The sequence below is a fragment of the Mastomys coucha genome, unplaced genomic scaffold, assembly GCF_008632895.1.
Source record: "Mastomys coucha isolate ucsf_1 unplaced genomic scaffold, UCSF_Mcou_1 pScaffold6, whole genome shotgun sequence".
Taxonomy (NCBI): Eukaryota; Metazoa; Chordata; class Mammalia; order Rodentia; family Muridae; genus Mastomys; species Mastomys coucha.
The window spans coordinates 116,902,690-116,926,475 of NW_022196912.1; the positions used below are offsets into that span (position 1 = coordinate 116,902,690).

Genomic DNA, 23,786 nt, shown 5'->3' on the forward strand with positions numbered 1-23,786 from the left:
TAGGATGAAACATTATGACCAAAAGCAAATTGTATGTGTGGGGTGGAAGGGTTAATTTAGCTTACCCATCTACATCACTTCATCACTGAAGGAAGCCAAAACAGAAACTCGAACAGGGTAGGAACCTGGAGACAGGAGCTGGTGCAGAGGACGTGGAGGGGTGCTGCTGCTTACTGGCTTATTCCTTGTGGCTTGCTCAGCCTGCTTTCTTATAGAACCCAGGACCACCATCCTAAGGATGGTTCCACTCACAATGGGTTGCCCCCTCCCCACCCCACCCCCCGCACTGATCACTAATTGAGAAATGCTCTACAGCCAGATCTTATGGAGGAATTTTCTCAACTGAGACACCCTCCTTTCATAAGACTCTAGCTTGTGTCAAGCTGGCATAAAATTAGCCTTGACAAGAAGATTTGGCATCCTGCTCTTTGCTCTCAGGATCATCCAAGCCTGAAAGCACCTTCATCTTGGGCCTCTGTCCACCTTGACAGAATCCATGAGAAACACTGGCTTCTATGTGCCCATTACAAAGCTCTTTCATTAAACTCATCAGGCAGACAGACATGTCTCTGAGCTATGCCCCGCTATACCTTCAGCTCTCCTCCAGGCTTCTGGGAATGATGCCTTGCAATCTCAGCTCTTTACTATTTAGTAATGAAGATAGTGGCATCTGCCCTTAAAATCCGCAGCTCTTTGCCTAAAGGAGCCTATGATGTAACACACTCATTCCAAGTCTTAATAAATGGCTTTGTCTCTAACCCCATCGTCATTTTTTCCCCTGAGATCACATTTTCCTGATGGGGCTCTGGATTTAGTGTTTACCCAGGAACTTTTTCTTGCCTTGAGAATCTTAAATCACCGACTGGGAAGAGTGTCCTGGGTTCAATATTCTCTTTTTAAACTGTAGTTGTAAGTAGAATAATTCATTCACCTTTTCTCTCACAGTTAAACATTGTGTGTGGGATATATGTGTGTGCTTGCACAACTGTGCTTACCTGCATGTGTGCAAGTGGAGTCCAGAGACTGCCATGAGTTGTCTCTCCATTGGTCCCCTCCTTATATTTTGAGACAGATGCTCAGTGAATCTGGAGTCTATGGTTTCAGCTAGACTTGCTGGTCAGTGAGACTCTGATGTCTACTCATCTCCCCAGACCCCCCAAGATCTGGGTCTTATGAATATGTAACATCGCACCCAGCTTTTACATAGCTCCTGGACATCATATTCTTGAATAGCAAGCCCTTGACCTATCTCCCCAGTGCCCCTCTCAATAAGAATACTGGGGTGATATCTCTAACCCCACATAAAAACATTCTTCAGTAGACCCTGAGTTCCTCATGCCATCTTTCCTGCTTCCCATGACCAGAGCAGTGTCGTGGCCAAATGTTTTTACTGCTGTCTGTGTTCCTTTCTCTTGACCCCAGAATACTTTCTTTATTTCCTCTTTACAGCTTTGTAGATTATGTACACCGAGCCAGCCACTCGGTGTAGATGGTCTATCACAGCGGCCACTTAGTGTGGAGATTCTAGCACAGCAGCCACTCATGACTGTCTATCATGGTGCCACTCTGTATGGGCTGTCTTTCATGGCAGCCATTTGATGTGGATAGTCTATCATAGTAACCACTTAGTGTGGTCTGTCTACCATGGTAGCCCCATGCTGCCAGGTACACAATTCTCCTCCAAACTCATAGTAACTCCACATCCATGGCTGGGAAGGGCATTTGTGATGGACCTGGATTCTCTGGATGAGAACCCAAACAGTATGTGACAGAGATGACCTGTGATGTCTAGAGCAATGGTCATAGTGAGACTTTGGGTGGTTCCTTGGATGGGGAGAAAGACTCAAACAAGAAGGAACAGAGAGACTGTGGTCAGAAGGCCATTCTTTGATTCTCCTCGCAGTGAGAAGTAGAGGCTGTGTTTCTTCCTCTGGGTTGGGAATGTATGGCTCTATTCAGGTAGCAGAATCTCCTCTGTGTAACGTAGGCTAGGCCATGAAAGGTCACATTATTCCTAGTCCTCTTGGTGTGCCTCCAGAATCTTCCTGTGTGCTATGAGAACCCAAGTGATGGTTTGGATGTAGTTTGTTCTCCAAGGCTCATATGTTGGAAGTTCAGTCCCAAAGGTGACAATGTTAAGAGATGGAACCTAGTGGAATATCACTCAGGACAGATTGCATAGCTCTCCATCAGTCTCAGAGAACCCTAGTGAGGCCCACAGAATGGGTTGTTACAGAAGATCAAACCTGATCCCTCTTGGTCTCTGGCTTGCCATGTAGTTTCCCACCCCACAAACACTTCTGCCATTTAGAGACCCATCATCAGGAGGTCTTCAACAGAGCCCAGCTATTACCTCTACCATGCCTTTGAATATCCATAATATGAAGCATTAAAAAAAAAAAAAAAACAAACGATTTTCTTTATATCTGGAGCCATGTGTGTTTTGAATACGCCAGAGCATATGAAGAGGGCAGGTATAGAGGCTGTAGAGAGAGGGTGCGCAGTTGAGCCCTTCCTTCAGTTTTCAGAGCTGTGGGTAAAGAAGGCTCCCCGTGTCAGCGCCTCTGGCTTCCATCAGTTTACGTCATTGTTCTTTAGTCCTTGAGTATCACAGAGCAGAGCAGAGAGAAGTGGAGCAGAGCAGAGCAGAGAGGAGCAGAGCAGAGCAGAGCAGAGCAATCTTGCTTCTGTCACGTGAGAATCTCCAGCTTGGACAATCCAAGGCACATAACCAAATGGCTGAGGTCCTGATTGGCTTCCTATGCAGCTGGAGGAAATAGAGTCAGTTCTATGTTTGTTTCAAAGTTTTCTAAGGTGCATTTATTATGTTCATCTGCTCCTTCCACCTTGCTCTCAGTGCTGGCTTCTTGGTTTTTATGAATTCCATTGGGACCTCCTTTCCAAATGACTCAGTCCCTGTTAGGTGGCTCCTGCCCTCTCATTCCTGACCAGGCGCAGTTAACCCAGGAGATTTGACTCCTTCACCATTCAGTCACATTGGCTCCCTTTTTAGAGCCTGCCTCCTGCCTGGCACCAGCAGCAATGACACTTTCTCAGTGTGTGTTCTGTCTGCATCCCACTTCTGGAGTTCATTTTCACCTTGGCTAAGGCCTAGCCAAACATCACATCTTTGTACGATGACGACTTACTTGTTTTGGTAGTTTGGCCTGGGGTTGACTGGGCAACTCTTCTGGTTTTGCCTGTTCTCATACATGGAGACACAGTTAGTTGAAAGGTATCTGGAGGTTGGCTGCTCCCTACTTTCCATGTCCTCATGCCTGTGACATGCTGGGTTATCCGGAATGGCCCAGGTTCTAGGTGTCTGAACCCTCTCCTGAGTGTTGTATGCCACGCTTCCTGAGGCAACAGTGTTCCATCAGACTCCGATGGGCAAAGCCTCTTGAAGAGAAGCTCAGGAGTCACACACATGCAAGCCTGCCCCCAGCACCATCTCTGACTTAAGGCAGTGGGAGAAAGACGCCACTTGTTCAGAGATTAAGCTGGAAGGCCTCTAGAGAGCAAAGTCTAGTCTCAGGCATGGCTTACATGTCATCATCTGTCTGGGTTTGACTACAGGGGAGAAGTGGGGAAAAGAAGGTAGCAGTCAGTTCTTAACAATAGCCCACACAGCTGAGGACTTATCTGAGGACTTTAGTACTCCACCAGGTGCTTACTGGATGTTTACAAATCTGATCGTCACACTCACAAGATGATTCTGGACCTACCGATTCTGCTTGATGTAACTGCTGCCTGTGTTGTTTATACAGCTGAATGTCTGGAGAGACTGTGAGTGTGATTTTCCTCCTCTGTGTATCTCAAGGCAATTGGGATGTTCTATATGAACCATAGAGAAATCTCACACTGAGTATAGATAATCATGGTAAATGAAGTTTTCTTTCTTGCACATAGTAGCACAGCAAAAGAGTTTTTAAAAAAGAGAGAGAGAGAGAGAAAAGAAAAAAAAAGATTAAAAAGTGATGCTAGGATTGGGGGAGTACTCAGGCAGTTGTGGTGAATGATGAGACCACAGGCTGTTATTTATGTAACAGTGGAAATTTCAAAGGAACATAAAGCTAATTATAATTGTCTTAGTCCTAGACCGGGTACTTGCAAACAGCACGTGTTTATTGGGAAGTTCAAGATCAAGGCGCTGGTAAATTTGATGTGTGGGAGATCCTGCTCAGGAAACGTGGCCATCTTCTGTTTTTATAACCAGCTTTTCTTTAGGCCCCTTTTGTAGGGGCACCAGTTCCACTTCTGAGCACTCTGTCATCATGACTTGCTTTCCTCCCATAGGCTCTGCCTCCTAATACTCCCATGTGGGGGTTGAGGCTCAAGGGTGGGGTTTGGAGTAGAAGTGTCCAGGCCACAGCAGCTGCTGTAGGGGAGAAAGGCCACTACGCGCATGTGCTGAGCAATACTGTCCTGCCGGTAGAACCATGTCAATTGGAGGGCCGGCAGGAGGAGCTCTACACTAATAAGAATTCAACATCTGAAGGAGAAAGATCATGACATGAACTTTCCCCAGGGACACACAGATGTCTCCCCAGACAGGGCACTCACAACAGACCAAAGTAGTATTCCATCAAAACCCAAAGCCTTATGTGTAGAGTTGGGTGAGAGGTCACACAAAGAAGCTTGGGTGACGGCAAAGCAGCTGTACCATTAGAAAGTCTAACCCCGGCATGAGTGACAACCTCCCTGTAGATGGAGTCCCTTCTTCAGTTAATACTCCACTCTACACTCTGGCACTTTCTGAGATCGTAAAGACGTGTGCGACTAGGGCAGAGTTGCCTAGAGCTGTCTGGAAGTGCAGGAGGAGCGGCTAGACTCTCAGGTAAAGGTTGAGTGACCCTCCACATCCCTCCCTCTAGGAGGGAATGCCAACGGTCAACGGGTCTGGTCTTGAGGTCTCATTCAGAGGTCACAGCTGTTCTGTGGACGGTGAGGGCTGTTATGCTCTGTGCACAGCACTCGACAGCATCCATAAACAGGGGAAAGTCAGCGCTGACTCGGATGCCAAAAACAGGAAAACCACAAGGAATTTTAGTAGAAGAATCACAAGACATCTCAACAGCTTATTTAAGAGATTAGTAAGAACGTATTATAAATATTTTAAACTCTAGGACCATAAACACACAGCTGCAGTCTGTTGGAAAAGCTGCGGCTGTGGAAAAGTGTAGAGACTTAAATAGCCCCATCTTGTTGCCCCGAGTCCTGTTAAGAAAATGGGATTTTTCTAACACTAGCATCCAAAGTCAGTAGCTTTGTATTTGAGGAAGTGAGCCGGGAGTCCCCACTGACAGTCCCTTGCTGACCCGCTGATGGAGGGTTTGTGTTTGCAGCCTTCCTCCCGACTCCCCTGGGGTTTCTGTCAGGAGGGCTCCCCACTCTCCACAAACTCTGAGTTGATAAAAGCCTGTTTGTTCTTGAGTTGATCATATCGGACTTTGTCTGATGACGTCAGGGTGCACCCTTAGGAGCTCTACAGGGAGCTCCTGAGACCACTTACCATAGAAGCCACCTCACTTCCCTGTCTTTTGTCAGGGCAGCGATGACAGTCCTCCCCCATCCCCGGAAATGAAAAGGCATCTCTTCTGGGGTGCAGCTTTTCTCCTTCCCTCCTTCCCGTGGCTCCGTCTGTTGGTCCCTCTGCTGTGGTTGGTGTTGTGGCCAGCTCTGTGACTAGGTCTACTTTGTGGTGCTGATTCTATACTTGTTCAGCCTTTGGAGGGGTGGGAGTTTGAAGGCCCTGCTACAGAGCCATCAGCCAGCATAGAGTAACCTCCCTCTGTCCTTGAATGCCAAGGACAGGTGAACTGCAGGAGAAATCTACTCTGTGAGCGGTAGATAAACTAATTTTTAAAAGGCTTGTGCTAGAAGTTGGAAATGTTCCTTCCTGACTCTGGGATGCTGTGGCGGGCTTTCTCTGCATCATGGTTCTACGTTTTTAATCTTAATTTCTATTGAGAAAATTCTTAAGCATTAAATTCAATCAATCCAGCTTCCTAATGCAGTTCTATTACTTTCTAGGCCATATCTACCATTTCCACTAGAATGAAACACCTCTGAGTGGCTAGACCACACCTTGCATTTTGGAAACCGGGTCATTTCCTGTGGCCCCTTAAGGTTCTGTTGGCTTTGGGTTTTTATTCAACTTTGTCTCAGAAGCCAGCTTTAATTGGCTTTGCTTTCTCTGCTTCCAGAACTGCAGCTCCCATGTCAGAAGGGCAGTGGTCACCTGCTTTTCCGCAGGGTGCTGCGGTCGCCACGGAAACAGGCCTGTTCGGTACTGCAAAAGGTGCCACTCGAACCACCACAGTAATGAGGTGGGGGCCACCGCAGAGACTCACCTTTACCAGACCTCTCCACCCCCCATCAACACCCGGGAGTGTGGGGCAGAGGAGCTGGTCTGTGCTGTGGAGGCGGTGATCAGGTAACCATGGCTTCCCCTGCATGGCTTTGAACTCTACTTGTGCGTGTGCCAAGAGAGCAGATCCACTCCAGTTCCTCATGCTCTCTGCAGTCATGCCATGATGTTTAAATAAAATGTGAGAATTCAATAAATAGTTTGATTGGATGATAATCACGTACAAGGCCTTGTGCTAGGTCCTCGGGAGACACAAGTGCCCTTCAGTTACCTAAGCAGGGACTAAAGAAAGAAAACCTTTCATTGCTGTGGGCTCTGGTGAGCTCAGGGTAGCAGTGGGCAGAGGAAGCTGGTGTTAGGGTGGTGGGGCGTTAGGTGGGTGAAGCGGAGGCTGGAGCATGGCAGTATTAGCCAGGAGGAGAGCTGCAGAGTCCAGATGTGTGTTTACCTGCCTGTCAGTACAGAGGTGCAGGGAGCAGAGCTGAGGTGAACTTCAAAGCAGCAGGATGATGGCTGCTGTCTACCAGGAGAGAGCAGCGGGTTACACCCCAGCCTCTAGATGTGCTCTTTTCAGAGATCATCCAAAGCCACAAGATCATTAAAAATTACATAATGCTTAAATATACAGTTTTTAAGGCAACTTTCTGTTTTCTCTTTCCCTCATATCAGTGACAAACCATAACAGAATTGTGGTGATTTCTAAATAGCACACAGGAAACAAAGATCAAAATACAGCTGTGCAGTTCTGTTCGTTCCCTAGTTGTTTTCAATGTGTGTTTTGTTTATATGGTGAATCTGGGGTTCTGAGCTAATATCCAGTCCGCCCTGTCCATGTTGTGGTGAAGTTTTGTACTTACCACTTTCAAGTCCATATGCAAAACCCACAGAATGGGCTGGGGAGATGGCTCAGTGGGTAAGGGCATGAGGACCTGAGTCTGAATCCCAGAACCCATTGTAAAAGACTGGGCATGACCACATAGGCCTGCAATGACGTCACTGGGGAACTGAGACAGGCACATCCCAACAGTGTGGGGCTGTCAGCCCACGCATGGTGGGCTTCCAGTTCAACAGGATACTCACTAAATAGAATAGATACATAGAGAACAATGGACACCCAGTGTCCTTCTCTGGTCTTTGCAGGTGCACACACAAGTGTACATACCCATATCCCAACTCACATGTATATACCACACACACACACTCCATAACACATACATACATACCATAACACACACACACCATAACACACACACATACACACACATCATAACACACACACATCATAATACACATACACACACACATACTCACACACAATAACACATCATAACACACACACACATATTCACACACGCACACATCATAACACACACACATACCATAACACACACCGTAACACACACACACACACACACAAAATACTCTCTCTCACACACACACACATACACACACATACACATACACACACACTCACACATACACACACCATAACACACACACACCATAACATATACACATACCATAACACACACACATACACGTACACACCATAACACACACACACCATAACACACATACATACACACACACCATAACACACACACACATACACCATAACACACACACATACCATAACACACCACACATACACACACCATAACACACACACACACACACACACACACACACACACACTGAGTAATCATTTGTTTTTCTCTGCCATTCTATATTTTTATGGCTTTCATTTTTTAATATTTTATAAACAACATTGTGATATTTTGTGCACAGGGCTCTTCCTATATAGTCACAGAGGTGGGCTAGCTGGTTGAAGGGTTTAAATATTTTCACAATGTGTTACCAAATTGCTTTTGAAAGCATGAGTATCCGTTTACAATGCTAACAGTGCATATGAAGCCACTTGCTTTTGCTGATCCTTTGCCAACATTTGTTATTCTTACTTTTTATCTACTACTTGCTTAGCAAGCTTGGAGAGGAGCCACTCTCTTGCTTTCAGAACCTTGAACACTTGATGCCCACTCTTCTTCAAACTGGGTGCAAATGACTGGTCTTGCCTTGTGTGGAGTGGTCACACCAACCTGCCTGGAGGAAGGAGACTCTTGGCTTACCTTTGAGATGGGGAAATAGTAAGAAAATGAAACTAGGGTTTCTGGGTAAATGACAGGGACTTAGAGGAGGGTGACCACAATGTTCCAGTGCTCACAGAGGGATCGATCATTCCAAATAGGCTATGATCCAGGATGCGTTTTTTGTTTGTTTGTTTTTTTTGCATCTTCTTACCTGCCCTCCCCTCTCTTGGGCAGCTTGTTGAAGGAAGCGGAATTCCACGCAGAACAGAGGGAGCACGAGTTGAACCGGCGGAGGCAGCTGGGCCTCTCTTCCTCTCACCACTCCCTGGACAACACTGACTTTGATAACAAAGACGATGACAAGCACGATCAGAGGCTGCTCAGCCAGTTCGGAATATGGTTCTTAGTAAGGAAAGACGCCAGCCACTGTCCGCTTTCCTCCTCCTCCTCGCCCCTGCATTGCATCTGAGGAGGAACTGCTCCTGCTCTTTTGAAAGGAGACAGCAAATAGTGAAGAATTAACTCTCGAACAGGGAGTGGTTATATCCTGGGGTAGCAGCTTTCAACACTGGGTTGCTTGTTATTTTATCCAAGAATGCCTTTAGAAAGTCACAATGTCCATATTTGTCTCCAGAATCCCGGGAACTTTTTGTTTTTGATTATAAAGAAATTTATTTTTACAACCAATTTCTGGTACACTTATAAGTTTATCACTTATTGAAGATGAAGGAAGCTAATATGACGAGATGGATATGCCTGTTTGTTTTAATGGAAACAATTAAATATTGGCAGAATAAATGATACTTCAGGGTGCAGAGGTATCCTTAAAGTAAAACTTGAAGGTTTTTCAGGGTGAATCAATAGTTTTGATTTTATAATTGTCAGTGCTTCCCACCCCCACCCCCCATTTGATTTTAACACACAAGGCAGCGAGAGCCACCGTGCCAAGGCCCTGCCTCACTAGAGCTTACCTCCCTCACAAGACGCAATGAGAGAGTTGCTAGTGCAGGCTGTCACGTACTAGGTTTAATATGAGGCGCAGGAGATTTGTGTCTTATCATATATGTACATGAGGAACCTTTTGTATAGTTAAGGGGGTCTCTGGTATATATATATATACCTATATATACACATAAGAACTATGGTCAGGCTACGGGGAAGGGAGTAGTTACATTGATTTGAGCCCACTTTTCTACTCATCCCACAGAGCTCAGATACTGCAAAGACCCAGCTGAATGAGGCGCAGGCTTTTTTTTTTCTTGCCTGCCAGAGACAGGATTATGTCTCCATAGTGATCTCTCTCTTCTATGCTTGCACACAGTTTCTTGGAGGAAAAAAAAAAGACTACCAAATTAGGAATTAATTGTTGGTTCCACATGTCTTGCTTCCAAGGACTTATTATACAGGAACACAGTGACTCCTATTGTTGGAAACTCTTTGAAGGCAGGGACAATGCTTTAATTAATTCACTAATTAATTAATTAATTTTGTATTTTTTTGGATCCTGCCAAGTGCTTAATAAACTATTGTTCAGGACGGGTAAATATTGCTTAGAAATTACTTATAACACGGTGAGTCGGGAGGAACACTGGGTATCAGAGTTATTACTGATGCCAATTTTTTTTTTTACCTGCATCAGTTCTCTTGAAAACTGAAATATGAGGATTTTTTTTAAAATTGAAGATATTAATGAAATATCACTTTATCGACTTAATCTTTTGGAAAAAAAAATTCTAGTTCAGGTTACATAATAGAATTACAACAGGAAAACAATGCTTATTAGATGCTTAGGGGATGTTACTATGGCAATCCATGCATGCCTTTAGAGAGGACCTAAGTTCGGGATGGATGGTAACCATGTGTAACATTGCTGGTTTTGAATGCATCATCTGGAGCCCCCTCATTTTCCCTCTTTAAATATGCTTGCCATAACTATGCAAAGCTGGGTGGAGCCTGAACAAGATCTGTTCTGCTACCCCAGGTGAGCCTCTGCACACCCAGCGAGAACACGCCCACGGAGAGCCTGGCCCGGCTGGTGGCTATGGTATTTCAGTGGTTCCACTCCACGGCGTACATGATGGATGATGAAGTTGGAAGCTTGGTGGAAAAGCTGAAGCCCCAGTTTGTCACCAAGTGGTTGAAGACAGTATGTGATGTCCGGTTTGATGTCATGGTCATGTGCCTTCTTCCCAAACCCATGGAATTTGCCAGGGTAAGTGGACATCACCTATCTGGGCCTTGCTGTGGGAGAGGGATTGGGGCAATGCCACCTTTGACCATCCCTCTTTCTGTGTCAACAGCCAATGACAGTTTACTTGGATGTGGTGGCACACACCTGAAAACCCAGAATTTAAGAGGCGGAGGCAGGGGGATTGCTATGAGGACCATGGTAGTTTAGACTATACACTGAGTATCAGGCCAGTCAGGATCATAATGAAAAATCCAAATCCAAACAAAATCCAAGGGGGGTCAGTGTGATGCCCTCATCTTTGCTGATGTGCCATTTCGGCTTTGGTTTGGAATAGGGAAGAATGGCATGATGGGATTATAAGGTGTCTGTAATAACTTAAGTATGCATTTACTTTTAGTGTTGCTTGTTTTTATTAAGAAAGAAAAGAAGTTGTTTCTTTGTGGTTTGGGGGCTCAGCTCTTTCCTGGCTTGCAGCCAATGAGGGGCATTTCTGTGGCTTCATGTGCACTTCCAGATTACGGCAGAGTGGCAGGACTCAAAGATCACCTTTTACTAAAAGCAATGATCTTCACTTGGGCTCGCATATGCCCAGTGGGTCTCTAAAAGCAGCGTAAAGCCTGGCATCTGTAGGTTCACTTCCTACAGGTTCTATGACTCAGCTCCTTCTTGATCAACTGTGCCTATACATGGGTTGGTATAGCTTCTTAGGACCCTGCAAAGTCACTAAGACAAAAGCAACTCAAAGGTAGCTTTACAAATGGCCAACCACCCATTTTTGAGGTGTTCTGTTTCCGGACCTTTGTAATGGCTCCTTGAAGTCTTCAGTAATTACTGCACACCTTCCAAGAACACCCAGGCTTTGCAGGAGATCACCCTGCGAGAAGACAGACTGCCCACCTCTCAGTCAGGACAGGCATCTCAAGGGGAGCGGATCACCCCACTTCCAGCACCACAGGCTTGTTGGATACACAACCTGTGAGCTAACGGAAACTGCCTCCTCATTGACCCCCTCCCCCTCTTTTGGAGCAAATTTCTCAACATGGAGAATATTCTGTGTGGACAGAACTGAGTTAACGCCTAACCAGACAACAGTCTGATGGAGACCTGCTCCACTGTGCGGATCTCACACTCCCTTCTCCGTGTAATCTCCAAGTTTGCCAGTGTTCTGGAAGAGAGGCTCCACCCTCTTTGTCTTCCCAGTGTGGTCATCCTGAATACCAAATTCCTTTCTTGTCTTCAACCACTTTGGAATGAATGGCCAGACCTGATTTGTTGGGAATTCCTGTTCACTCTGGCTGCCCTAAATCAGCTTCCCATTGAAGACTCCTGTAATGATTGAAGTCCACACTGTGCCATTTAAAATGCCAAACATGGTTCCTAGAACTGCCAGAATCCTTTCTCTGTGTGTTGGAGGACAGATTTCTCTATGCCAAGAGGAGACTCTTGCCACATAGTGGATCACTAGCTGTAGATGTTCAGCTGCAAAGACCCCGTATTTCTTCACTACAATCTCATTTGTCCCTAACTCGGAAAGGTGGAGCCTCAGAATCAGGTTTTGGCAGTAATACACGATATTTATTCCCTCAAAGTATTTTCTAGGTTTTATTTTTATTTGTAATTTTTCTTCTTTCAAAAAGACATTGAGGTAATTTTCAGTTTAAAACTGCACTGATATGAGATATTTGAGGTTAACCCAGAATACAGACCGTCGGCAGGAATGTCTGTGACTCCAGGATTCAGAGGCTGAGCAGTTATGGAGATAGGAGATGGTCCTCTCTTCTTTGCTGCCACCTACTGACTCCTTCGTAAAATTTCATCTTTACATGTAGGGCAGTTTTGAGTTGCTGGAACAGGAAGTGCTTGCATGCTTCCTGTTATTTCTCTTAGAGTGGGGTAGAAGAGCAGTCTGATATGACTCTGTGAGAGTGTCGTTAGTAGATGTGTCGTTAGTAGAACCTCTCTCTTCCCAAAGTGGGTCCTACAAGGTAACCAATAATAGGTTAATTAGAAGAGAAGGTTTATTGATGAGAGTAATGAAGGATGATGAATTACTCTCGGAACAGTTAAGAGGTTTATGCCTTCCATACCAAATTCAACATGACTTTGGCCTTTTGAAGCTAAGAACGAGAAGGGACTTTCTGTACACTGGGCGGATTCTCCAGAACTTCTCTGTGGAGGGGTTAAACAGATATGCATTTTCAAGTTCCTTTGCTTTAAGCAGATATAAAAAGCTTAAACATGCTTTGTTGTTTTGCTTTTTAGCCCCTTTTTTCTTTCATTTATTTATTTTAGCATTTTCACATTAAAACAGTTTCTTAGCAATTTGGAATTTGAGTGTTTCCCACATCTCTTTCTCTATGATGTCTGTTGAAATCCGACCTGTAACAGAGACACCAGGAGGGAGGTATGTGCAGAGGTGCTTCCATCAGAACTTGCGAGATAAGGAGCCTTCAAAGGGGGATAGAATGAGCCCAGGAAACAGAGCAGAGATCCATGGTTGCATAGATCCCAGACTTTGTTTCTGAGGCTAAGGAGCCTGGAGTGGGATTTCTAGACGTTAGCGAAGTGAAGATGTTAGCGGCACAGTGACTCTGGTTTCCCATAGTCATCGTGAATGGTGTGGGTATTTGGTGAGTTACCCAAGTGGTTTGAACTACAGTGGTTGAGCCCTTTGAAGCTGAAGTCATCCAGCTTCAGTTTGTGGGCAATACTAAGAAAAGAAATCATTTGTTTATTGCGTGTGGGGGAGGGATGTACACGAGCTGGCATGCCCGTGGAAGTCCGAGAACAACCTGTTGTAGTCCATTCTCTCTTCTTTTACCATGTTGGTCTGGGAGATAGAATTCAGGTCATTAGGCATGGCAGTAGACACCTTTACCTACTGAGCCATCTCCTTGGCTCAAGACTACCCAATCTTAATAACAATCTGGACAACTGAATTTAGTTCTCTGTTGATGCTAGGCCAGGAGAGTGGGAGAAAATTTAGACACAGATATGGATAGCTAAGTGCCTTACAAACATGAATATCTAAGTTCAAATCATTGGAGCCCACATGAAAAGCCACATGTAGCCATGTGTGCTACCTGTAATCCCAATACTGGGTTTGGGCAGGGAATACGGGAGGATGTCTGGGGTTTTCTGGCCAACATCCTTGCACCGTGATCAGTGAGAGACCCCATCTAAGGAGTAAGGCAGAGAAGGGTGCCTGACATCCTCCTCAGGGATGCACAGCACATGGACCTGCACAAACCATACATTCTTTCATACTCACACACTAGACACAAAGGAAAAGTTAGAAGCAGTAACTAATGACAAAATTGGCAAAGTGGCAGTCTAATAGTGTACAAAAGAGTTGGGGGTGGAGGTTGATTCACCTGAAGACATGCTAAGGAGATGGGCAGAATAAGGATTCCTTGGTGAAATAATACACTTATCCTTCCCAGAGTCCTCTTTTAGCACAACTGCTTATTGATCCCCTACTAAAAAATAAAAATAAAAATAAAAAAAGATTTCCACACTTTACGTTACAAGGTAAAGACTCAGGAACAGTCAACATTTTATTAATTTTATTCTAGTAAGTAGAAAATAGAATGTAGGCTTATATTTTCCAAACCTGCTTTAATAAGCTTACTTAAATGCTTTATATGCCCTTCTACAGGTAGTGTAGGTTAATAGGCTAATAATAATAAATGAAAGACTAGTAGGACAAAAAAACCAGAATGTGGACTTGTTTAGAAATAGTTCCTTGGGGCAAATCCAATCTGCATTGTCAGGATATCAGCAGTTCAACTCACATGAATCAGCAGCGGTAGCTCGTTCTACTCGCAAACACCGTTCACTCATGAACCAGCAATAAACAGTTCAAGCCACAAGACACCGTGAGGCTCTGCCAATAGGCCTGAATCAGAGAAAGCTGCAAGAAGCTGCTGGAACACCACCAGAAGTTCTTTGGTGTGTTTCTCTCTACAAAGTCAGAACAAATGATGATCAGCAAAGAAGACAAGGCGAACCAATGCCACAGCGTTGTGAAAACCAGAGTCAGTAAAGCCAAATAAAGACCAACATGGGTAGCAAGGTGAACCAATGCCACACTGCATTGCCCACTGCCTGTTGAGTTATATTTATACTCTTTCCAAACATCACATGTTCTCTCAAGCATCTGCTCTAGCAAAATGTATATGCCTTTTTTCCAGGCAGCTTCCAGAAAAAAAAAAATCAGTTCTCACCAATACATCCTCCCACATGTCTGCCTTAGCAGAAACATCCTTTCATAAGACAGTGTTCAGAAAAACATCACATGACACAACTGAGTCTCCAAAGAAACCAGAAATTTCTACCTCAATAAAATCTTTAATACCAGGCTTAAAACAACTTAAACTTATAAATTAATTAGCTGTATTAATTAATTTTTTAAAAAATTTTCTTTCTGGTGTTGAGGATTGAACCTAGGGCATCATGTATGCCAGGCAAAGCTTGGTTGCTGAATTATACCCCTTGACCCTTCCAAATGCATCCTTTTTTATTCATGGATTTGATTACATAAAATAGCCATGGCAGAATATAAAGAGTAGAGAAAAATGGCATTCTGTACCACTGTGCTGTCTATATAAAAAAAAACAAAACCCACAGTACAGTGTGTGGCAGGAGGAAGCATTTCTCTCTGCAGACAGGAGCAACTGCACACTAATCCAGCTTTAGAAAGAGTAATTTTCATTGTTGCTCATCGCAGTAGGACTACAACTTTGGAATTACAACTCACACAGGCTCTGGAAATCCACTGCAGAATAGCTCAAATCCAGGTGGTGATCAATATCTGTGCCTTCCTGTAAATGTGCTTTCTTTTTATTATGGAGCTTAGTGGAAAGTTCTCCAAAAGAGATGCCCAGCAAATACTTTTAAAAGTATTTGACATTGCCAGTCATTATAGAAATGCAAATTCAAACCTCTTTAAGATTTGGTGGTGATGGCACATGCCCTTAATTTCAGCACTCAAGGCAGGTAGATCTTTGTGCGTTCAAGGCAAGCCTGGTCTACAGAGCAAGTTCCAGGACATCCCGAGCTGTACAGAGAAACCTTGTCTCTAACCCACAATCCTCTCAACGTGCTGCTCCCCACCCACATTCAGTCTCACATCAGTCAGAATGGCCATCATCAGGAATATCCATGATGCTGCCATGGAGGGGAGCCCTCATGTTCTGTTGGTGGGAGTGGAAGTTGATGCAGCCTCTTTGGAATTCTGTCTGGAGTTTTCTCAAAAGCTAGAAATAGATTTACCATATGACCCAGGTGTATCACGACCGGGCATTTCTGGAGAGGACTCGATATCTTCCCACAGAGATACGTCTGTGTCCCCCGATGGATTGTGATGGTGGCTTGGATTCTCACAAACCTGTGACTCAGGCTCGTAGTAGGCCTATTCCCTTCTCCAGAGTCCTTGAATGGAACTGTAAGGAGTATGACTTGTTCTTTCGCCCTCGTCAGGTTGGTGGATACTGGGACAAGTCCTGTAGCACAGTGACTCAGTTGAAGGAAGGTCTCAACAGGATCCTCTGCCTGATCCCTTACAATGTCATCAGCCAGTCTGTGTGGGAGTGCATTATGCCCGAATGGCTGGAAGCCATCCGGACAGAAGTCCCTGACAACCAGCTAAAAGAATTCAGGGAAGTATTAAGGTGGGTAAGTAGTTTAAAGAAGTCACTAGTTGTAGTGATAGCTAACACTCACAGGCATGTAGCCAGGCACTCTGCTAAGCATCACAGAATCTTGATGCTAACCATCCTGTGAAGCAAGACGAAACGTTCAGATGAGACACTGCCAGAAACTGAGATAAGATGGTTTGAATCTATTCAGAAAAGGAGTAATAAATGCATATCCTTGGTTTATTTTCAGGTGTGGTTGATTGGGTAAGTGGGAAAAGTGTAACAGGAAATATCTTTAGATGCTGGGGTAGTTCTTTCCACTAAGCCTCAGACGGGATGAATATTAATGCTATCACAACCACACAATCATTTTTATTAAATGATGGAATCTCTCCTCTTAAAGTAGTGAAACATACAAATGCGTTTCACAAAAGTGAAACACAAGGTAAACTAATCTAAAGGTTTTAGCTCCCTGAGGTTACAGTTAGAAATTCTTTGGTGTCACTGGTAGTCTTTGGTGTGTGCTCATCGGTCACTTACTTTTGTTGCTCTGCTTTCCAGCAAAATGTTTGACATAGAGCTGTGTCCTCTGCCGTTTTCAATGGAAGAGATGTTCGGCTTTATTAGTTGTCGGTTTACAGGATATCCCTCCACTGTGCAGGAGCAAGCGCTACTCTGGCTTCACGTAAGTGAATGATGCCACCATTTTGACCTGTTCTCTAGTCACTGATCTTCAGGTACCTAGGAGAAGGGGGAAGAGATTTTGCAGAGACTCCCAAACCTTTGTGTTTATGAATGTTTGCTGCCGACTAATGTCACACGTGCAGAGATAAGTGGTTAAGTTTCAGATACACGTAGCAGTAGTGTAGTGAGTAAATATAAATGTATTCAACAACATCACCAAAGTCATAGGGCCTTGGAGTCCGCATTTGACTAGGTGTCCTGGGTTCAGAGAAATCCCCTTTACTTGGGAAGATTGAGAGTTAGTCACAGACAGGATGGTTCACACCATCTCTTCCACCTGGGATGATTTTCTCTTGTGTTGCCATCAGTGAGCACAAGCTTAGTCTTTTAAAGTCGGCCTCACAAATGAACTGCCGTCAAGTTTTCTGTAGCTCTCAGTCCCCCGCATCCTCATTCCTCCCTGTAGCATCTGACAGGCTCTCTTTGTGAATTCTGCCCTTTTAAATAGATTTTTAAATTTTGCTCTTTGTCTTTCTTTTCTTTTTTTGGTTTAGTTTTTCTTCTGCTTACAAACCCCTCAAGTTCAGGGATCACATCTTATTTTTAACTTTACAGCCTTTCCTCTTAGCATTTGGACACACATTTTATTTAATGAATGCTCAGTGTAAAAAAATGTGAAATTGAACACCTACCACGAAGTTTAGACAGTTTCATAAAATGAGGGCAAATTTAATGTTTAATTATGTTTACGGATACTTTTTTTTTTAAAGTTTGTTTTTTGTAGTTCTGGGGATCAAACTCAGGACCTTCTACATTTCTCTGAAGGCAGAGACTGCAATGGAAAGTGTCAAAGTACTTAGTCTAACCACTGAAGAGAGTGGACAAGATAGGGTTCAAAACTCACTCATGATAATTAGCTGTGGAACACTTGCAAATGTCACAAAAGCCACTTGATAAAGAGTAGGTTAGAAACACATCTTTTCTCAGTCTGTCTTCCTTCAAGCCGCTGGCAGTGGGAGGAACAGTACCAGTAATTAAATCCAGTGAAAGTGGTGATTGTTTGCAAAAAGCCTTGAGGAAGTTCTCAGAGCAGCAGAGGTTGGGTTTATTCTGTTTGAAGAAAGGAAACATGGACTCCAGAAAGTTCATGGCCGATGAGGTATATCTGCCCCAAGAGGATGTGATCTTGTACCAGAGAGCAAGACACCAGGCAGCATTCAGTCAGAGCTGAAGTGGGCTGGGGCTGGGGCTGGGGCTGGGGCTGGGGCTGCAGATGCTGGTAGTGAAGGGAAACAGTTCCAGGTGCATCATGGGAGACGGCAGAAGCACACAGCTTAGTGGACAGTGGGGAGGGGAAAATAGACATTTCAAAGGTAACTGATTTCTTTGGTGTGAATAATTGAAAGCGGCTGTGCTCATATGTATCTGTGAAATGTCCTTACTTTCATGACATAACTGTCACGACATTAGAGAAAATATTAGATTTAGTTTTCTGAGCTTGAAAATTTACTTTTTTTGGGTGTATGTGTCATGTGCTTTTCCCCACAGGTATTATCGGAGTTAGATATCACGGTTCCACTTCAACTCCTGATAAGTATGTTTTCTGATGGTGTTAATTCTGTCAAAGAATTGGCAAATCAAAGAAAATCAAGAGCCAATGAACTGGCAGGGAACCTCGCATCTCGAAGGGTAATTATCGCCATGGCGGTTCTCGTCCTTCTTGTTAAGGCCTGGGAAACCTCTGCCAGCCATGCTGGCCTTGAAAGAGCATCATTAGAAAGCTCTTTGGAAAGATTGTATCATGTTCCGTTTCATTAATCTTTTAATTACATTAAATAAGAAAACATTTGCTAAAGACAGGCTTGATGTAGCCTTTAATCAGTAAGTCACTGTTCTCATTTTCTTCTTCTTCTTCATTCTTTTTTTAAATTTAATTTGCCCTCTCTTACCATTGAGAGAACAAGAGAGCCATCCTTTAGCTTATATTCTTCCTCTGGGCGCAGGGTGTCCTCCATGTAGCCAGGGATTCTTTTCTAACTCCTGAGAGATCCTTCACTTTGAAGGAAGAACGGGGTACCGTGCTTTTGTTTGTGCTACCCTGTTTCGGGGAGACACGGTCAATTGGTGGAGACGTTAGGTGATACAGAATCTGTGAATCAGCTGAAGTCTTTTTATTGTATCTTTGTGAGTGAGAAAGCATGTAAGATAGGTTGGTGGGCTGTGTAACGTGCCGTGGAGGACCTGAAGGAGTTTCTGTAGGTGGTCTCTCACACCACGAGCAGTTCCTGAGAGGTAAATAATCTCAGTGCTCTGTGTGGCAGGCCTGTCTCCAGAACATTCCCAGAGCCATTCCACTGACATCTGGTGATCAGGAACCCTAGTGAGCTCATGGGATCATAGTGTGTATAGTTTGTAATCAGTTGCTTTTTTTTTTTTTTTTTTTTTTTTTTTTTTTTTTTAAAGAGGTATCACTGCTTGTCTGTCTGATAGGAACCAGTGGCCCATCTTGTTTTCTTCCTTTTGCAACTCAAAGGTTGTATAACAAGCCTAGGTTGTATGGTACTTTATTCTGGGCAGTGTTCACAATGAACACTACAACACAGAGTTGTAAGAACTCATTATCCTCATTTTTACAACTGCTTAACCGTCGATCCAGGGAAATGACTCAGTCACCCGCATTCTGATTCATAAGGGGTGATCTTTCTTACCTGGAACTGGATAATATTTGTGATGCTTCTTGGTTACTAGGATGGTCCTTAGGGGATAAAATAGGAGTTAGCATGATACACAGACATGCCAGATAGGGCTTCCCCACAGAATTTATCACTCATAGTAAAATGGGGGAGGTTTCAGTGGGGATTCTGGGGGCAGAATTATGAGAACTGTTAAAGGCACAGGACCCTGAAGCAGCCACAGTCCCACAGTCAGTGACAGCTCAGTGGGAAGCCACTGTCTCTGCAGAGCTGAAGGATAAGGAATTCTAGCAACATGGTTGAGCTGGAACTGCACTAGGTAGTTGATTGAGGTCTCCCTAGAGTGATGGCTTCAGATGCACCCCAGAGCAGGTGGAAGTGGCAAGAACTGTCCCTACTCTTGCCTCTGCCACCCTGGTGTTCTTCTGGTGCCTGCCACTGACTGAACCCACCTGGACACCAGGTAGCAAAGGAGCCAGGTGAGACACAGTGGAGAGCGAAATAGCAAAGCACAGTTGAGGAACTTGGGTGGGTACAGGGAAGAGAGCGAGCGCAGTAGGCCCATAGTACCATTTCTCATGGAAGTTAGATCATTATAATCCCAGGGCATTCTAAAATCCTTCAAACCTAGACGTCTAAATTTATGATTCTAGAAACTAGCTTAAAATATTTTATTTGATAACTTCTCATTTCAACTTGTTTTTGGTAATATTAGCCACCGAGGTTTATTATGACAGCATTTAATGGGATGAGATGGCAGACACTTTCATTTGCTCAAGGTTCTAACGCATTTCCAGACCTTTAAGAGGAAAATGTGGATGTTTCCTACCATGTTTACATGTTTTGTGGGGTTATATCAGGTCGAGTACAAAATACCCTTGGGAAGCTGTTCCCACAACAGGAAATGCCTTCTCTGAGGTTCTCAGATACCTCAGATAGAGGCCTGGGACACTCAGAGAGCCTTTGGAGCCTTCATGAGGTCATTTTGCATTTGCTGATGTGTTTTCTTCCAGGTGAGTGTCGCCTCTGATCCAGGTCGACGAGGTCAGCACAATACGCTGAGTCCGTTTCATAGCCCTTTCCAGAGTCCGTTCCGGAGTCCCATGCGTAGTCCGTTCCGTAGCCCCTTCAAGAACTTTGGACACCCAGGAGGAAGGACTATTGATTTTGATTGTGAAGATGATGACATGAATCTAAATTGTTTCATCCTCATGTTTGACCTTCTCCTAAAGCAGGTAGCGGAAGCATGAGATCCCTTTAGTTCACAGGTGGGGCATAGGAGGACCCCTGCTGAGTGATCCTGTCTGGTGGGTGGGTCTCTTTGCTCTTACCAGCACGGGCACCATCACTTGAGACTGTTGCAAACTCCTTGGAAATCTCCTAAGGAGTCTAAAACGACATGTGTGACCATCTGCAGTGTTGTTGATGTGTGAAAATGGTCCTGAATTTTAGAATATTGTTCTGACTGAATAAGGATGAAAGAACTGGTTACTGCTGAAGTTGGGAAGATCACGGTACACTTTTGTTGTGACAAGGATAATTTAGGTGTATTTTATGAACTGATTTCTGAAGGGAACTTTAAAAGTTGAAAAGGCTCTGATAAGGAAAACATTTCCTTATAATTTAAGATTTTAAAATTATTTTGGATTCACAGAGAACCCCTAAGCACTCTGCTCTATGTTTTTCAAATGTCTATGACCCCTGTTTTCTTAATGATTGTTCTGAGAGTAAGTTGTAAACATGTTATCTATCTCTGTGCACTTCAGAGTGTATTTTTAAATTACACTTTCCTATGTAGCCACTGTATAGTTGTCAAAAACAGAAAGTATCTTCTAACTTATGGAAATTTTTATTTTAGAATTAGTATTAGCATCATGTTTATAGCCAAAGAAAAGATAAACTTGGCAAATTTAAATTTTTTAATTCTAATTAATTTATTTATTTGTTCATTTGTTTTTTGTTTGTATGTATGTGTGTTGTGTGTTTGTGTATATGGGAATTTTGCCTACACATGGCATGGGCATGCCTGGTTCCCATGGAAAGCAAAACGGGGCCTTAGACTCTTTGGGACTGGAGTTACAGATGATTCTGAGCCACCCTGTATTGGAATTCAAACCTGGGTCCTCTGGAAGAGCAGCCAGTGCTCTTAACCACCCAAGCCATTTTTCTAGTTCCCCTAACCTGTTTTTGATTTTAGAATAATTCAAGATTACTTAATGCAATTATTTGTCCTAGTTTCTAGTCTGTCTGTCCGTCTGTATCTTTCTCTGAAACAGGGTCTAACTACACAGTTCTGTTTGGCTTAGTACTTACTCATTATGTAGAACAGGGTGACCTTGAACTTGAAGCAATCCTACTGTCTCATTCTCTGAAATGTTGACTTTACAGGCAGATGCCATTGTGCTTGTTGAGATGTGTATTTTTTTCAACCCTGTGAAGCTGCTGATTGTTCTTAGGGCTTCTCACAATTCTAGGCAGATGCTGCACCACTGAGTTGTGTCAATAGCCTTCCAGTCATTGTGTAGAACAGTCCCTCAGTCACTGTAGAACAGTCCCTCAATCATTGTCTAGAACAGTCCTTCAGTCACTGTGTAGAACAGTCCCTCAGTCACTGTGTAGAACAGTCCCTCAGTCACTGTGTAGAACAGTCCCTCAGTCACTGTAGAACAGTCCCTCAGTCACTGTGTAGAACAGTCCCTCAGTCACTGTGTAGAATAGTCCCTCAGTCACTGTGTAGAACAGTCCCTCAGTCACTGTGTAGAATAGTCCCTCAGTCATTGTGTAGAACAGTCCCTCAGTCACTGTAGAACAGTCCCTCAATCATTGTCTAGAACAGTCCCTCAGTCACTGTGTAGAACAGTCCCTCAGTCACTGTGTAGAACAGTCCCTCAGTCACTGTGTAGAACAGTCCCTCAGTCACTGTAGAACAGTTCTTCAGTCACTGTGTAGAACAGTCCCTCAGTCATTGTAGAACAGTCCCTCAGTCACTGTGTAGAACAGTCCCTCAGTCACTGTGTAGAACAGTCCCTCAGGCATTGTGTAGAACAGTCCCTTAGTCACTGTAGAACAGTCCCTCAGTCACTGTGTAGAACAGTCCCTCAGTCACTGTGTAGAACAGTCCCTCAGTAATTTTCATACCCTTTCCTGATGCTTCCTTTTTGAGATTATAGTCCAGTTATTTTATAAAGTTATTTCAAACAAAGTTTGTTTTATTTTTTGTGAATTGATTTGAGTTACAAAATGTTTTTGGCAGGAAGCTCACACTGTGATATTCTATCTTCTCTAGTTATTGTGTCAAGTGTCAGGGGCTGGAGAGATGGCTTAGCACTTAGGAGCACTTGCTGTTTTTCCAGAGGGCCTGATCAGTTCCTGGCACCCACATTAGGCTGATTACAACTTCTTATAACTCTAGCTGCCCTCTGTGGGCTCCAGGAGCACCTCTACTCACACTGCATGCTCCAACCCTGGCACATATACACATAACTAAACACTTTAAAAAAATCCATCAGGAAGCATAGGGTAAAGTTACTGGAAGCATAGTGTTGGCTAATGTGATCTCTGCCAGTTTCTCTACTAGACAGTAAAATGATGCATTGTACACCCCAAGCTCCCAGGCTCAGTATCTGCAGATCCAACCACAACCAAAACACAGACAGTTGGGAGAGATCATTGCATCCTTGTGAACCTGCACAGACTTATCTTTTCCTTACGCAAACCATGCAGTGTAACAGTTATTTATACAACAGTCACTTTGTGTTAGGTGTTACAAATAATATAGAGATGATTTAAGGCATGTGAGATGTTCATATATGTGTTATTTATAGGTACTATTGTATACAAATCCTGTGTCATTTCCTATAAGAGACTTGAACACCGACAGATTTTGGTGTTCATCTCCCTAAGGTGCCAAGGGAGGACTCCACTTTACCCTCTGTAATTAGTATGTAACCTGCATGATTTCTTTGTTTCTTATCAGACTCCCACCTATGGGTTTCAGCCTGATGGAAGGTTCATACCTCAATTAATTACTATTACAATACAGCTAGCAAATTATAATATCCCAAGTCTATCCTTTTTTTCCCCTGTACTTGCTGGTGTGTAGTTCCTTCTCTACTGCATATG

General features: G+C 43.9%; 1 protein-coding gene and 1 long non-coding RNA gene across 10 annotated transcripts in view; one reads left to right on the forward strand and one right to left on the reverse strand.

The window, feature by feature from the left end:
- Unc79 (unc-79 homolog, NALCN channel complex subunit) overlaps positions 1–23,786 on the forward strand; it is a 236,757-nt gene that overhangs the window by 102,637 nt on the left and 110,334 nt on the right. For all 9 annotated transcript variants that reach the window (XM_031357583.1, XM_031357577.1, XM_031357580.1 and 6 more), the window contains 7 exons: positions 6,207–6,436; positions 8,692–8,863; positions 10,439–10,669; positions 16,130–16,320; positions 16,849–16,972; positions 18,520–18,660; positions 20,678–20,899. In XM_031357583.1, the coding sequence (XP_031213443.1) occupies positions 6,207–6,436; positions 8,692–8,863; positions 10,439–10,669; positions 16,130–16,320; positions 16,849–16,972; positions 18,520–18,660; positions 20,678–20,899 (1,311 nt within the window). The remainder of the gene's footprint in view (positions 1–6,206; positions 6,437–8,691; positions 8,864–10,438; positions 10,670–16,129; positions 16,321–16,848; positions 16,973–18,519; positions 18,661–20,677; positions 20,900–23,786) is intronic.
- On the reverse strand, positions 12,238–17,136 carry LOC116080901. Its single transcript, XR_004114662.1, has 3 exons — positions 16,828–17,136; positions 14,443–14,611; positions 12,238–12,626 (listed from the first exon to the last, which is right to left on the reverse strand). It is a non-coding gene; the product is annotated as an uncharacterized LOC116080901 (long non-coding RNA).